We start from the raw sequence: 14,539 nt of genomic DNA on the forward strand, positions 1-14,539 counted from the left end.
ATGTATAATTATAATGCACCAATACAATTATTATTTTTTAATTTTTATTGCTGCATTGTAGTCATATATCTTAATGGGATAAAAGATGGCGGAGACACACATGCACACATCACCCAATTAGTCCACTCCATTCCCTCCCTCTCCCTCCTTCCCATGCTTGGCTTAGTCATTGACTTTGATATGTTTGTTTAAATACATCATGTGCTTTAGAAAATTTAAATGAAAGTATAATTAGAATAAATGTATAAGATATAAATAGAATTATTTCTGAGAATTTGTGTTAACATTTTCAGGAGGGTAGAGATTCCAGGTGTTCCCTCACCCTGTTCCCTGCCCGCTGGGATTCAGTGGGCAGGCACACTGGCTCACCTGAGGTAACAGACTCAGTGATGTTCAGATTGTTGAGAGAAAGCCCTAGGGACTGCCTGGAGGAAGAGGATGAGGTGCTGCTGGAGGACTCAGAGGGTGGCCTTGCAGGCTTCGCTATGTTACCAGTTTCAGCCTTCAACCGGTCATTTTCAGCCTTCAGTATTTCAATTTCATTCTGTAATCAAAATGGATACCATGAAGAAAATCAGCTGGTTTGACTGAGAAAATGACACCAAGGCTAGTATCAGAGTTTGCTCATTCCAAAAAAGTTTGAGGCAATGTGATAAATAAACACACATTATGAAAACAATGTCTCTCCCATATAAATAAAAAAGTTAACTTTATCTCTGTCTCTCCCATATATGTATTTCTGTATTCACAAATATAGGCACAATTACCATAATTAGTATTATTTATAGTGCTGGGAATTGAACTCAGGACCCCATGCATGCTAGGAAAGCATTCTACACTGAGCTGCAGCCTTTACCTATTTTTTTAATAAAGATTCTATTCTTGAGAAGATTTTATGGACTAAGTCTCATTTGTATTAAGAGTAATAGAATTGAATAGTTCCTAACACTTATCTTTTAAAAATGATTTAAAAATTTCATAGCCAAAAAACGCATTTCTTGTTCTATGAATTCACAGGGAGTAGAATAACAGAACAAAACAAAAATAATATAAATAGGGTGCTATAAAATGACTTCAGATTAGCTAAAAAATTTAAAAGGCTCCATTTTTTCAAGATGGAGTATTAATCTCACAAAAACAACCCAAGCCTTTTTATGAATATATCCAGTGGCAGATGAATCTGCCCAGCATTGAGCTTTTCTTATTTCAGTCGTCTGTGGTACCAAATGATTACTCATTTACAATAATAAAATAGAAACTTAGTCTGAGCACAGACTGATTCTGAATTTAGCCTTTAGATGCTTCCAAAAAAATACAAAAGCTTTACTTTTACAGATGGCATTTGAAATCACTTTTACTTCTATATTCAAAAAGCTTGTGTTGCCATTCCGTAGTTTCCTCATTATTTTTGTTTTTCAATAGAAAACAGGTGAAGGCATTTGAAAGCCAGTTTTCAAAAGAAATTTTTTTTTAAAAGCTATACAAAAAAGTAACTGATGGAAAAGTAAAGAAGTATGAATTATAGTAGCTGCTCTAATGCTTAGCTCCCAGTTTGCACCCATCACCGGTGCACCTGTCTTGAATGATCCCTGAGCAGAGTTGGCTAGTTTGCACTCCCACTTCCAACCTTGGATTTGACAAAATTCCCTATTCTGTATTAAGATTAGCCAATCACAAAAAGTAAAAAATTCAGATGCTCTCCCTAATATTCAGAAGCTAAGGAGAAAAGGGTTCATAAGAGGAGCTCTAGACAAAGAAGGAGAAAAATATAGATGAGCAAATAAGGCAACCTAACTGATAGGGATGGGAAGGAAGAAGAGGAAAATTCCCTAATGTACATGATGTACATTCACAAACATACCAAAATCAATCACTAAGCCCAACAGGAGGGAGGGGAAGGGCATGGGGCCATGGAGTCGGAGGTAGGGAAGTGCTAAATGAATGATGTGTGCATGTATGCCTCTACCATTTTGTACTCCATTGAAATGTATGACTACAATGCACCAACAAAAAACTAAATTTAAAAAAACTGAGTTGCAAAGACTGAATAAAGGGAGTACATTTTCTTGCTGGGCATAAAAGTGGAATTTGTTGCATAATAACCATGAGAAGAGAAAACACAGTATTTTTCTCTCTCCATTTTGTTCCCTGAAAATGTTCCTACACAGACCTGCATACGGTTCATAGCTTCCCGGATCTGATCGAGATGGTGAGCCGAGCTGAGGGCCTCCAGCCGAATATCTGTTAATTTTAATTCCTTTTCTCTGAGCTCGCTCTTCAGCTGCAGAATTATCTCTGCCTCAGCCTCTGTGCATTCACAAATCCTGAAGAAAAAAAGAAACATAAATTTAGTGGTGTGGGAAGCCGGTGGGCTAGGAAACACAATGCCTCTTTAAAGACTAATCTGCAATAGTATCCAGCAGGTACAGAAATCATTTGCTGGAATAACCTAGAGAAAAGAAGAAAGTATTTTACCAATGTTAGGACAATCATAAGTCCAAAATTGAAAACTGTATTTTGGTTTTAATCATTTCTTCCTTTTTTGAAGCCTAAGAATAACAAACTCTTATAGAATATAAAGTAAAATTCTTAAAATTCCCCAGTTGCTGGTATTTATAGTGCATAAGAGTCACAGTATTATTACATTTCATTCTATATATTTCAAGTAATGTTAACTTCTATTTACAATATGTGAAGCAGTCCTCTTTAAAAGCTGAGTTATTACATCCTCAAAATGTTGATTTCTGCTTTTGTAAAATTGCATAAAATATAGCCTTATTTGCCTCAGTGCTCTCATTCAGTTATCATGAAAAATCCAATATAAATATTGTAGAAAATAAATTAAAGAGATTAGTTTTGGACATTTAAATAATGGATGAGTATTATATAACCTTCCTGTTAGGCTCAGCTGATTTAGAAGATCACAGCTAAAGAAGCTAAGTCACAGACTTCAGCTCACATTAGCAGGCTATTTGGGGAGGGGACTGTGTGAAGGTCGTATATGTCATTTCTTTATTGTTTTGTTTTCTTCTTTTGTGAACAGATTTATAAACAATCTATCCAAAGAATTTACCGTATACCAGCTAATACCTTTTCCACTTAAATTTTGAGAAATAGGGTTTTCATCACAAAATGGCATTTCACATTCTTCCTTTCTCTATAAGTGATGAAATTATATAGCTAAATCATAGTGATGCTGTCCTATCTGACAGTTCTCTGAAAGTCACTGTCATATCATAAAAGAAAATCTGATTTAAACACTCTATAAAACAAAGGGAATCACCATATTAAAGATCATTTGTATATTCTAAATGTGTTCTTTTGTATTCTATCTAAAAGTGGTCTACTATAGAAATACCTTGGAATATCTAATATAATCAAAGAAAAATTGATAGCAGGTTGGTTTTGGAAAACTAAATTTTAGTAGAAAACCAGGAAGAGGAGAGATTTGTGGTTGAAATGCATGTGAGTGATTTTAGAAAAGGCAAAAGCAAACACTGCTGCGGGTTAGACACTGTGTCTTGAGGATGGCATGCATCACACTATTTTACCGGGATCTGTGCTTGTAGATCACAGGGCCATTTTGCCGTTTCTTTGGTGGCCAGAAAAGAGGTGACCTGCATGTACATACAGTTCAGCAGACGCATGAATGAACATGAGTAAAAAGAAGTGAGAATAATGATTGAGAAAAGCAGAAAATGAGATCTAGAAACACTTAATTCTAACATAAAAAGTAAAAGAGAAACAAATGCTATCTCTTCCAGCAAGATTTGAAAACTCCCCATTACAGAAATATACTGTGGTTATGAAAGTACAACTGGTTGCTTCTAGGACATAAGTATGGGCTTGGCCTGAAGATATTTCTTAACCAAGGTTAGAATTCTGCAAGGGGGAGTGAACTTACGCTGAGGCTGACTGAGAGGGCTTCATGGATGTTGAACCACAGTCACCAGCGTTATGGGGCAACTTGGGGGATGCCGGAAGGGATGAATCAGTAAGTTCTTCAATATCCGAATGTGAAGAAGGAGGCTTGGTGGACTTTTTCTTTCCAAAGGCTTGTTTGAAAGAACTTCGTAGCTGAAAGAAGGACAGCAATTACCTCTCTTGTCTATTTGCACTTGAAGGGCTGCTGCTTTGGGGCGTTAGTTTGCAGGTGCCATCTAGCCACTGCCTGGGGTCAGTAGATATAAGCGGAGTATTAACAGTTGCAGCACAGTATCTCTAGAAACAATGATACTGCTTTTTGTGTTTTCCTTTATCCTTGTATTAATCCAGCACAGCGCAAACATGAAAGGCTTTGCAGTAGTGCAAGGTCAAGGGTATGGCTGTCAGAGCACTCATTTAAAACTAAGTACCTTGAAGGGATCTCCATTCCCAATGCTTCTCTCTTCAAGGCAATTTGTTTTAAATGGCCACTTTAGCGCTACAATCAAGTCATATCCTGCTGACAGTACAAACTTAAAAAGCAAAATGAAATCAAATTCACCTAACACTTCATTAATTGTGATTTTTCTATTCAAAATTTCAAATCCCAGACTATTCAAAACCAGAATTGGTCTCCCCTACAGCTCTATTCAGAAAGTGGTTTTACTTCTCTTGAAGTTTGAGATTAAAATGAAAAGACATAAAGAAAAGACATACAAGGTAATCTGTTTTTAAAAGGTATAAAAGCCTACTGCCAAAATGAATAGCATTCATGCCAAGGTAGGGTTTTTTGTATAGATGCATGCCAAATTGTCCATGGGTTATATTCACCTCACTTCCTCTAGAGTTCACCTTGCAGAAACATGAAAGAGTGTGGAATTACAAATCAAGGGAATGAAGGCTGATCAGTATTTTAAAATATTACCTGCATAAACATTTTTTCAAAACAAAAGAGATATTTTTTTCATTATTTATAGAAAGAAGCACTCTGCTAAAATCCTCTGATAGTTCTGTTTGGATTTTTATCAAAAACTATCTTAATTTAACTACCTTTCTTTGTTTCATGGTATTAAAAGAAAAACAATAACCTTCAATTAATTGTGTTTAAACTTTCTGCCATGATAGCATCTTGCCCTCAGTTGTCTAGTGGTTGCTTTTATCATCAATTAGAGTGAAAATTACTCTAGCAAACTTAGGAATTATTTCCATATTTCTGTTAAAGATTATTTAAAGGTAATTTCTATATTAGCACTATGTTCTTTCTATAAAAACAAAACAGAACAAAGCAAAACAACAAAACATGCAGACAGATGCTTATGCATATGGTTTCTTATGGGTGATACTTTATTCACACGGTAGGCTCTGTTGATTACAGGAGTGAGGTGGTACCCTTCCAAGTCCGCTCTTTCCCTTCTTCAACTCCTATTCTTGTTTTCTTCCACCACCACCATCACCATCCCCATCACTATTACCATCACCACCACTACTGTCATCGCCATCATCTTTCTCTCCACCCTGACAATACACCATTGCTTTTAGATGTGACTCCAGCCTGAACCCGTTCCACCTTAATCTTGAAGGTAAGTCTAACACTTGAGGTGTCAGCCACTTGAATGGGAGTCTGCAAATTGCTGCAAATTTCTAAAGCCCCGGAGGGAAGAAAAAGCCTGTCACTGTGCAACAGTAAGCTGAAGAATTAGATGAGTGACAGTGGCTTACCCAGTTTTTCTTTTTCTTCTTCTTGGAGTCAGCATCGTTACCACTGCCAATGCTGGAATGGCTTGTGGCACTGTTGATACTAGAAACACTTTCTGAGGAATGCTGTCTTCTGATGCGCAGATCTAGTAACAGAAAGAAAGTATTACTTTTGCTCATAAAGTCTCATTTTGAACAAATAAGTTTTAGAATTTCTGAGAAGTTCTCTAATAATTCAACAAGCTTTATACTGATCATTTCAGGGCAGTTTGGGTCTTGTAAGTTTAATAAAGTACAACTGTATTTGCTTTAATTAACTGATTTATCTACATTAAAATTCAACAGGAATTTTAGATGAGGCTGTAGCACTAGTGGTTTAATGAGTTCTGAGTTGTGTCCAAAAACGAAATGCTATGCTAAGTGATTTCTACTCAATACCTGGATTAAACAGCACATCCAAAATGATTTATTCCAAATGATTAGTTCCATGGAAAAAATGGAAACTCATAATAGGATAATAATTAATTCTTTTTAATATTTGTGCTTTGAATAAAGTACCAAAGCCAAATACATTAAATTTCCATTTCATTGAATCATACCACATACCAAAACAAACCCTGGAAGTCAAGTAAGCACATCAGCTCACAGATGAGGAAATTGAAGTGCAGAGAAGTTAAGTAACTTGACCAAGGTCAAAGAGGTGATGGGGGGAAGACACTCAGAGTCTGGTAGGTTGAATTTGTAATTAAACAGAAAGCCTATGGAATACAGCACAATACTCCCAGCATCTCCTCACACCCTGTCCATGGTTTAGAAGAGTAACACTAATATTGATACATAATTTATTCTTAAAGTAAACCAATGAAATGAATCTAATAACTAAATATAATTTTTACATGGTCATATAGCTAAATGGTTTTGAAGCCAATCTCAGAACTAGACTGATTCTGCTATCTATTGTGCTACTTGCCATGTAAGATGGTCCTGTTTTATTTCCAAAAAGCATATAATGCTTCTCCAGCTATACAAGATATCTTGAAGACAACACCATTTGTAATGAATAATCTTAAGGTAGCTATTTATTCATATTAATAGCCTTATTTGTAGCTATTAAAATTAAAACTTAAATTGAAACTTTACCTACTTACAGTCAACTAGCGTATATGTGTAGATATGTGATATGTATAGATAGATACATTCATTATGTATGTGAGAAAACAGACACACGCATACACACACACACACATGCATATATATGCATATACATAAATATCCACACTCAGGCTTTCACAAATACATAGCCATAAATGCCTTAATTTTTCCAGTAAAGTAACCATGTTGATAAATTTGTAGGGGAAACAAGTAGAGCTATTTCTCAAAATTCCTAAAACGTTTGGTCTCTTAAAATTACTTTTAAAAAATGATGAGAATATTCAGTATTTTCACATGAGAAAATACTATCAATCTCAAAACTAAAACCAAGGTATTTCTGTGTGCTGTTTGATTCAGCAGTAAAGAAGCCTACTCTTTCTTAATCAACTAACATGGACATTAAATGAATAAGTAAAGATTCTCTGTAGGTGTCTGTGTTTTAAATTTCCTGCAGTTGGCTATTTGCTTTGATTTTAAGTAAGATGAAGCATGTGATGGCTTTTCCTTAATAATTAACTTTCATAAAGAAAGTAGATATGTGTTAGAAATTTTGAGTTTTTAAAATTATATCCAGAATTAATACTATATTGTATCTGACTTCTTTAATAATTCCATTTTTTTTTTCAGTACTGGGGATGGAACCGAGGGGCACTGTACCTTTGAGCTATAACTCCAGCCCTATATTTTTTTCTTCTTTATTCTGAAACAGGGTCTTACTGAGTTGCAAAGAGCCTCACTAAGTAGCTGGGGCTGTCCTTGAACCACGATCCTCCCGTCTCAGCCTCCCAAATGCTGGGATTACAAGCGTGTACCACCACACCGAACTTACAATTTAAAAAAAAAAAAAAACTAGGTAATACATTTTAATTTTCTCTAAAAATTTCATTCTAGTGAATTTTATTCAGTATGTGGGGCAGGATAGAACTAGTAAAGAATGATTAAGCAATGCATTTCAATAATCCATATAACTGGAATGGCCTATTTTTAAAATTGTAGTTTTCAGTTCTATAGCCGTTCACTTGTTAGTTTTCCGCTCACACCCTCTGCACTACCACTGCCTGACTCATGCAACCTCACTGGCTCGCTCTACAGTAGGAATTTGCCACCCAACTCAGTCACCTTCAAACCGCTCTGTAAACCAGAACTAGACAAATCTTTTCAGAAAAATAAAATTCATCACCACTCCCTGACTTAAAATCTTTGAACAGACTTCAGTTTTAATAAGAGTAAGAAAACCTCCAACTCTCAAGTAATGTGGCCCCAAATCTCTCAATATTCTGGTCAGTACTTATCTTTCCAGCCATGTTCTATTTTTTTCCTCCTTTGCTTATTATCTTCTTTATATCAGTTCCATAAAAGCCTGAATCTCTTTAGTGCGTCGAGGGCCTCCTGGGAAGCTCCCCGCAGCACTTACAATATGATCTCACACTATGCTTTGACTCTCCCCTTGAAGGTTGCTACTGTGGACAGCGTTTCCTGACTACCCAATGGCAACAGGTTCTCTCGCACACTCCCCACCCGCCCCGTGGCACCCTTTTATTTTACATCTTAGGATTTAGAACTATTTTGGCACATGTACTCAGCTACCTCAGTGATCACACACAATCATTTATTTTCTGCTCTTTTACTAGACTAATAGACAAAAGAGAAAAACACCATCCCTATTTTGTTTATTATTCCTACCTATTCCCAGGGTCTTGTACAGAGCAGGCATGCAGGAGTTGTTGGCAATGAATATGTAGGTGAGGAATACCTAGGCAATGAACATGTAGTTGCTTAATATATTTATTGTAAACTTTATATAGGACTATGTCTTTCTTTCTTTCTTTCTTTCTTTCTTTCTTTCTTTCTTTCTTTCTTTCTTTCTTTCTTTCTCTTTCTTTCTTTCTTTCTCAGTACCAGGGATAGAACCTAGCTGCATTCTACCTCTGAGCTACACCCCCAGGCCTATTTTTTATTTTGAAACAGGGTCTCACTAAGTTGTGGAGGACCTCACTAAGTACCTGAGGCTGGCTGCAAACATGAGATCCTTCTGTCTCACCACCATATCTGGCTACATACAATTATGTCTAAAATATATTTACTTACAGTAATTATACATGCACATACAGAGAGAGAGAGAGAGAGAGAGAGAGAGAGAGAGAGAGAGAGAGAGAGAGAGAGAAAAGAGAGATTACTGAATTACACTTGGTACTTTTTTATTGAGGTGCTAGAGATTAAACCCAAGGCCTCATGTCTCCAGCTTTACTTGATATTCCTTAAGGCAAATTATTCTATGTTTAAAGAGAGTTAGTAACTTAAAAAATAACAGTATATTTGGAAAAATAAACAGAGGTAGTGACTTCGAGAAAAACAGTATATTTGGAAAAATAAAAGTAAAAGTTTCCATACTTTCAACTTTCAGCCTTAAAATGATTATGGTGCTTATGGTTTTGTGTGTACATATAAATTATGTTCATATATATAAAGTATATATTTTGTGTCTAATGTGTGATAAAGTATATATTTTGTGTCTAATGTTTAATATGTATATATGAGTACATATAAACATATATATATGAATACATATATACTTATAAATGTGTATATATGTACGTATATACATTTACCTTTCATTGTAGCAAATTGTGAGCCATTTGGAAAGTGAGTCATTCAATTTTATCCTTGTATTCAAGTGGAATTCAGTGCCAAGTGCAAAGCGGATACTAACACATTTGTAAATTAATAAACTTTTTATTATAGACTTATTATTTGTTGGACTTCATCAATAAATGTGACAAACAGATTTAGAGAAATCAGAGGGGTAAATTAATAAATAAAAAGATAAATTAATGATTTTATGTGAAGTGGTGCCTCATTCTAAGTATTTCTTACATACTTGGAATAATATGCTAAAAACTTATATAAAATAATTTTTTTCAGTACTGGAGTTGGAACACAGGGGCATTTTTACCTGCGAGTTACAATCCAGCCATATTTTTTATTCTTTATTTTGAAATAGGGTTTCACTGGGTTGCAAAGGGCCTCACTAATTAGCTGAGGCTAGCTTTGAACCTGTGTGATCCTCCTATCTCAGCCTCCAAAATGCTGGGATTACATGTGTGCGCCACCATGCCCGGCTTATATAAAATAATTTAAAGATCTCAAAAATTGAATTCAAATATGATTTCAGAATTAAAGTTTACAGGCTAAACAACCAGTCACCTGAATAACCCATGGAAAGTTATATAATTAGTTCACCTGATTTTCTATATAATTATCAAAGATCAACATGATAGAAATAACCATATTCACTGAATTTAATAGTTTCATTATTTCAGAAATACAATTTAAATATCCTGTAAACCAGTGACCTTTTCTTTTGCTAGTTGTAAAATGTGAAAAGAAACTAATATTTCTTGATAAACTTAAACATAAAATCATCTTGGTCTTCTTAGGCCCTACCCCTCTCATATTTATGAGTAAAGAAATTCCTGTTTTGTTTTTTTTTTAAATTCCAATAGATACTAAGCTACCTGTTGCCTAAGATAAAAGGAACCTTTCCAGAAAGTTTCACTTCAGTGACTTCTGCTGTATTAAGAAAAGGATTAAACATTTTTAAATCCCTTCTGGACCTATTTACGACACAAAGATTTAGAACATAAGCCGCTTTATTATAGCTCTAAGATAAGCTTTAAATGTGCAGTAATTTTCCATGCAGCATATAAATTAACTCCCCCACATGGAAAGTTGCTAAATTCTTAGCAGAAATAACCCATAGAAAACTAGTTTATCCTTCAACTTAAGTATACCTCATTTAATATAACTATTTCCCTAACATTTAAATTTAGCTATATATTTTAATGAGGTTATTCTTTTTATAAAATTTGAATAAACTCCTTTTATCTTCCAGGCATCATCACAGGCACTAACATGGAGAAACCAGCCTTTGTTACATATATCAGGAAAGACGGTCCTTAAAGGCACAAAAGATAATGTCAATTTGAGTACAGGAAGTGCAGCTACTTCTAGGAGACCTCATCTGATTGAGGGAGCAAGGAGGCATATTTAAGCCAATTCTTTCAGTTTTTCCAGAAGTTTTTATGCTGAGCTAACAGAGTAGAACATTCCAAGTGGAATAAACAAAAACTAAATTAAGAAGTTACGAACAATGGAAAGAAATTCAGGAGAGCTGAAATACGCAAGACATAACGCAATAAAGGAGCAAAACAAAGTTGTGACCGGCATCTGGTACATAGCTAGCAATCACTAAGGTGTAATGAATGAATGAAGCCGGTAAAGGGAGATTATGTCATACTAAGGAGTGTGTATTTCAGTCTAAAGGCAGTGGGCTTCCTGTGCCTGTACAGGTTTCTAGATGATCACTCTGGCTTTGCTCTGAAGACTAGTGTAAGGTGGAATAGAAATAAGAGAAGGAAAGCTAGGTAGGAGCTTGCAGTCATAGTTCAGAAGTAATAAATACGTGGTGATAGAAGGATGAGAAGAAAGAGAACAAATCTAAGAGATATTTAAGTGATATGTCATCTATAAAACATGTTCATTTATTGAATCAAGAGGGCAAAATTATGAAAGACATCTGGATTTCTGGATATATGAGAGGATTACTGAGAAACAGAGGGTCTAAGAAAGATGACAATTATAGTGTAGAGACACACTAGAGTTTAAGGTGCAAAAAGACACCTAAATATATCCTAAAGATGGTCTTATTTGGTTGCTGGACACAGATCTCAATCTCATGAGATGAGCCAGGACTAGAGACACTGATGAGACAGTTATCAGGACAGAGATTGTAATTGTAGCTAGAGTACTAGAGGAATTTGTATAGGGCTTTATTTTATTTATTTATACATTTTTACTTTTTTATTTTTATTAGTACATTGTAGTCATACATTTTAATGGAGTACAAGAAGATAAAGGCATACATGCACACATCACTCAATTAGCCTTACCCAAAACCCTCCCCATTTCCTCTTCCCTCCCTTCTACTCAGGTTTGGCTTAGTGATCGACTTTGATATGTTTGTGTATGTACATCATGTACATTAAGAAGGAGAAATTATAGATGAGCAAATAAGGTGATGCAACTGAGGGGAATGGGAGGGAGGGGAAGAGGGAAATTCCCTATTGTATAGGATTTTAGATAGGATGTATGGAACCATAAGGTTCAGGTTCATAATGGAAGAGAGTTCAGGATATCAATTATTGACAAACAGACACTAAAGAATAAGCCTATAAAATAGCTCTGAAAAGGTATTTCAAAGGACTAGAAGGAAAAAACCCAAAACACAGGATTTTATGAACATTTGGAAAAGTAAATATTTCAAATAAGAGGAATTGGATAGCAATATCAAACTCTGTTTCCATATCTACAAAATAAAATTTAAATTTTTTACCTAATTAAGCATCCTGTAAGTAAAGTAATTGGTTATTGAAGACATTGAAAATTTTCAAATAGAGATGATAAGGTATTTTGTTTTTAGGAAAGGGTTTTTAAACTGGGAGAGAATTGAACATATTCAGTGCTACTGGAAAGAACCAGCACACAAATAAATAGAACTTATGTTAAAAAAAAAAAACACAATGTGGCAAAGAGGAGTATTTTAAATGTTTAAAACTACAGAAGTACTTATTTAAAAAGCAGGCCAATTTTTAGTCAATTTCCTCATCATTTTAAAATTACCTCTAGAAAAATTACCTTTTATTATGGCATCCTGGAGAAACTGCTTCCAGAGACCCCTACTTGGTCTATTAGCATATGAATTGAATTATTTCATTGTTATGTACATATCTGGATTATCATACTCATTGTTAGGCTAGTTTTTAGTGAAGTCAGATATACATGTACTAACCAACAACCTCATCTCCACCTTCACAAGATCAAATAAAGAGAGGTATATGTAAGACTACAGAAGTAAATGGGCTAAGTTTTTAAAATATTCAATTGTGAAAGTTCTTTTCAAACTCTAAAACTCTGATCACATTACTTTCACCTTACTCATTATAAAAGGCCGTGCCACTGAGTAACTTTAACGAATAAATTAAATAGATGCCTATTGTGCTGGAAGAAAAATGGCAACATTTCTGATTATACCTTTGGGAGGGTGGTCGGGACCATTCAGTGCCCCCTGAATGGCAGCCTGGGCAGCAGAGTTCTGGGCCTTCAGCATTTCAATGGTTTCTCTTAGTTCTATAAGTTCTGACTCCTGTGGAATAAACAGAGTTTGAAAGCTTTAATATCTAGAGGAAAAAAATAAAATGCCCTTGTTCATGGTTCACTATCAAGTGGGTTTGATTTGATGAACACCAACTTCTTGAGAGATGTGGATGTTGGGCTGGCCTTGTCAAGTTGTATGGAACAACTTCTTTCTTAACCAAAGAAGAATTTAGGTTTTCTTCTTAGTTATGGTCACTTAAAAGGAATATAATATCTTTAATTTTGTCAATGGATAATATGCAGGGCTGACCAATACAAAGATAATAAAGACATCATCACATAAATTAATTTTCTATATCAAACTTACTAAGATTACTTGAGATACTTAGATCCTAGCATTGCACGATTGCCTTGTGCTACATTTACCTTCAACTGGAAACCATGAGATTTTAATAGAAGAGTGATTTTTAGCTTTTAGATTGAAGTTTTGTTTGAAGTATTTCGTATCTGAATTTGCCGAATCCAAATGGGAAATCTGAACTCATCCCTAACTCCTATTTTTTTTTTATTTTTTATTGGTGCATTATATTCATACATCATATTGGGGTAAAAAACTTGTGTGTACCTACATGCACACATCACTGATTTAACCCCTACCCAATTCCTACCCCATTCCCTCCCCGTCCCTCCTTCCCTTGCTTGGCTTAGTGGTTGACTTCGATATGTTTAAGTACATTGTGTGCTTTAGAGATTTTAATGTAATCTTATTAAATTCTTCTGGCAAATCAAATTCATCTACAATTCCAATATTTTTTATACAACAAAATTGCTAGTATGGAGACTCAGGTCGAGAGCAACACAGTCCTTAATAAATTACTTAAAAATATCTCAGAGATCAACTTTTTATAAAATATATTTTTCACTGAATTTAAAATAATTTTAAATATTTCTAAATTTTAAGTTATATCGTACCATATGCTTGATCTTTTACAGTTACTTAATTGAATTATTTTGTCAAAAATGGCTCATTATGAGGAAGATTTTTTTAAAAAAATGAATAAAAAATGGATTCGCTGAGTGCTGCTTCAGCACAGATAATATTTCCTTCCATTAGCTGCTCAGTAATGAAGGGTATCCCATATGGTGATGAAATCTTTAAAATTACATCCCTGTCATCCTCATAGTGAGGGAAGGCCTTAGTAATGTATTTGTCACTCATATTCTTTTCCTAGCATTTTTAACAGAAAGACAAAGAATTGGGGCTGAGGTCTTTATCCCATTGTAAATTGTTTATCCATACTTAATGTCTCCCAGAATATAGAAAAAAAGAAAAGGTTAGGATTTTTTTTTTTTGCAAGAAATTGCTTCATAAATGGGAATGTCTGGTGATTAAGCTTAGATAATGATAATTGATATGCAAGTTTAGAATATATATTTGGCACCTCACATATCTATTTTCACTAGATGTAATCTAGATGTATGCTCGCACTGATTTGTGTGTGCATGTGCATGCTTGTGTGTGTGTGTGTGTGTGTGTGTGTGTGTGTTTGTGCCTGAGTGTGTTTATGTGCATTCTACCTCTGAGCTATATGCCAAACCCTATTTTTATTTTTAA

At 34.7% G+C, this 14,539-nt stretch overlaps 1 protein-coding gene across 3 annotated transcripts in view; it reads right to left on the reverse strand.

Moving 5' to 3' along the window:
• NAV3 (neuron navigator 3) overlaps positions 1-14,539 on the reverse strand; it is a gene marked incomplete at both ends in the record, with an annotated part of 410,033 nt that overhangs the window by 31,857 nt on the left and 363,637 nt on the right. Inside the window, 7 exons of one of the 3 annotated variants that reach the window (XM_080705148.1) lie at positions 370-544; positions 2,171-2,324; positions 3,552-3,617; positions 3,905-4,077; positions 4,756-4,776; positions 5,644-5,765; positions 12,862-12,973. In XM_080705148.1, coding sequence (XP_080561274.1) covers positions 370-544; positions 2,171-2,324; positions 3,552-3,617; positions 3,905-4,077; positions 4,756-4,776; positions 5,644-5,765; positions 12,862-12,973 — 823 coding nt within the window. The remainder of the gene's footprint in view (positions 1-369; positions 545-2,170; positions 2,325-3,551; positions 3,618-3,904; positions 4,078-4,755; positions 4,777-5,643; positions 5,766-12,861; positions 12,974-14,539) is intronic. The other 2 variants (XM_080705149.1, XM_080705150.1) reach the window with 2 other exon arrangements.

The sequence above is a fragment of the Muscardinus avellanarius genome, assembly GCF_963383645.1.
Source record: "Muscardinus avellanarius genome assembly, chromosome: 11".
Classification (NCBI taxonomy): Eukaryota; Metazoa; Chordata; class Mammalia; order Rodentia; family Gliridae; genus Muscardinus; species Muscardinus avellanarius.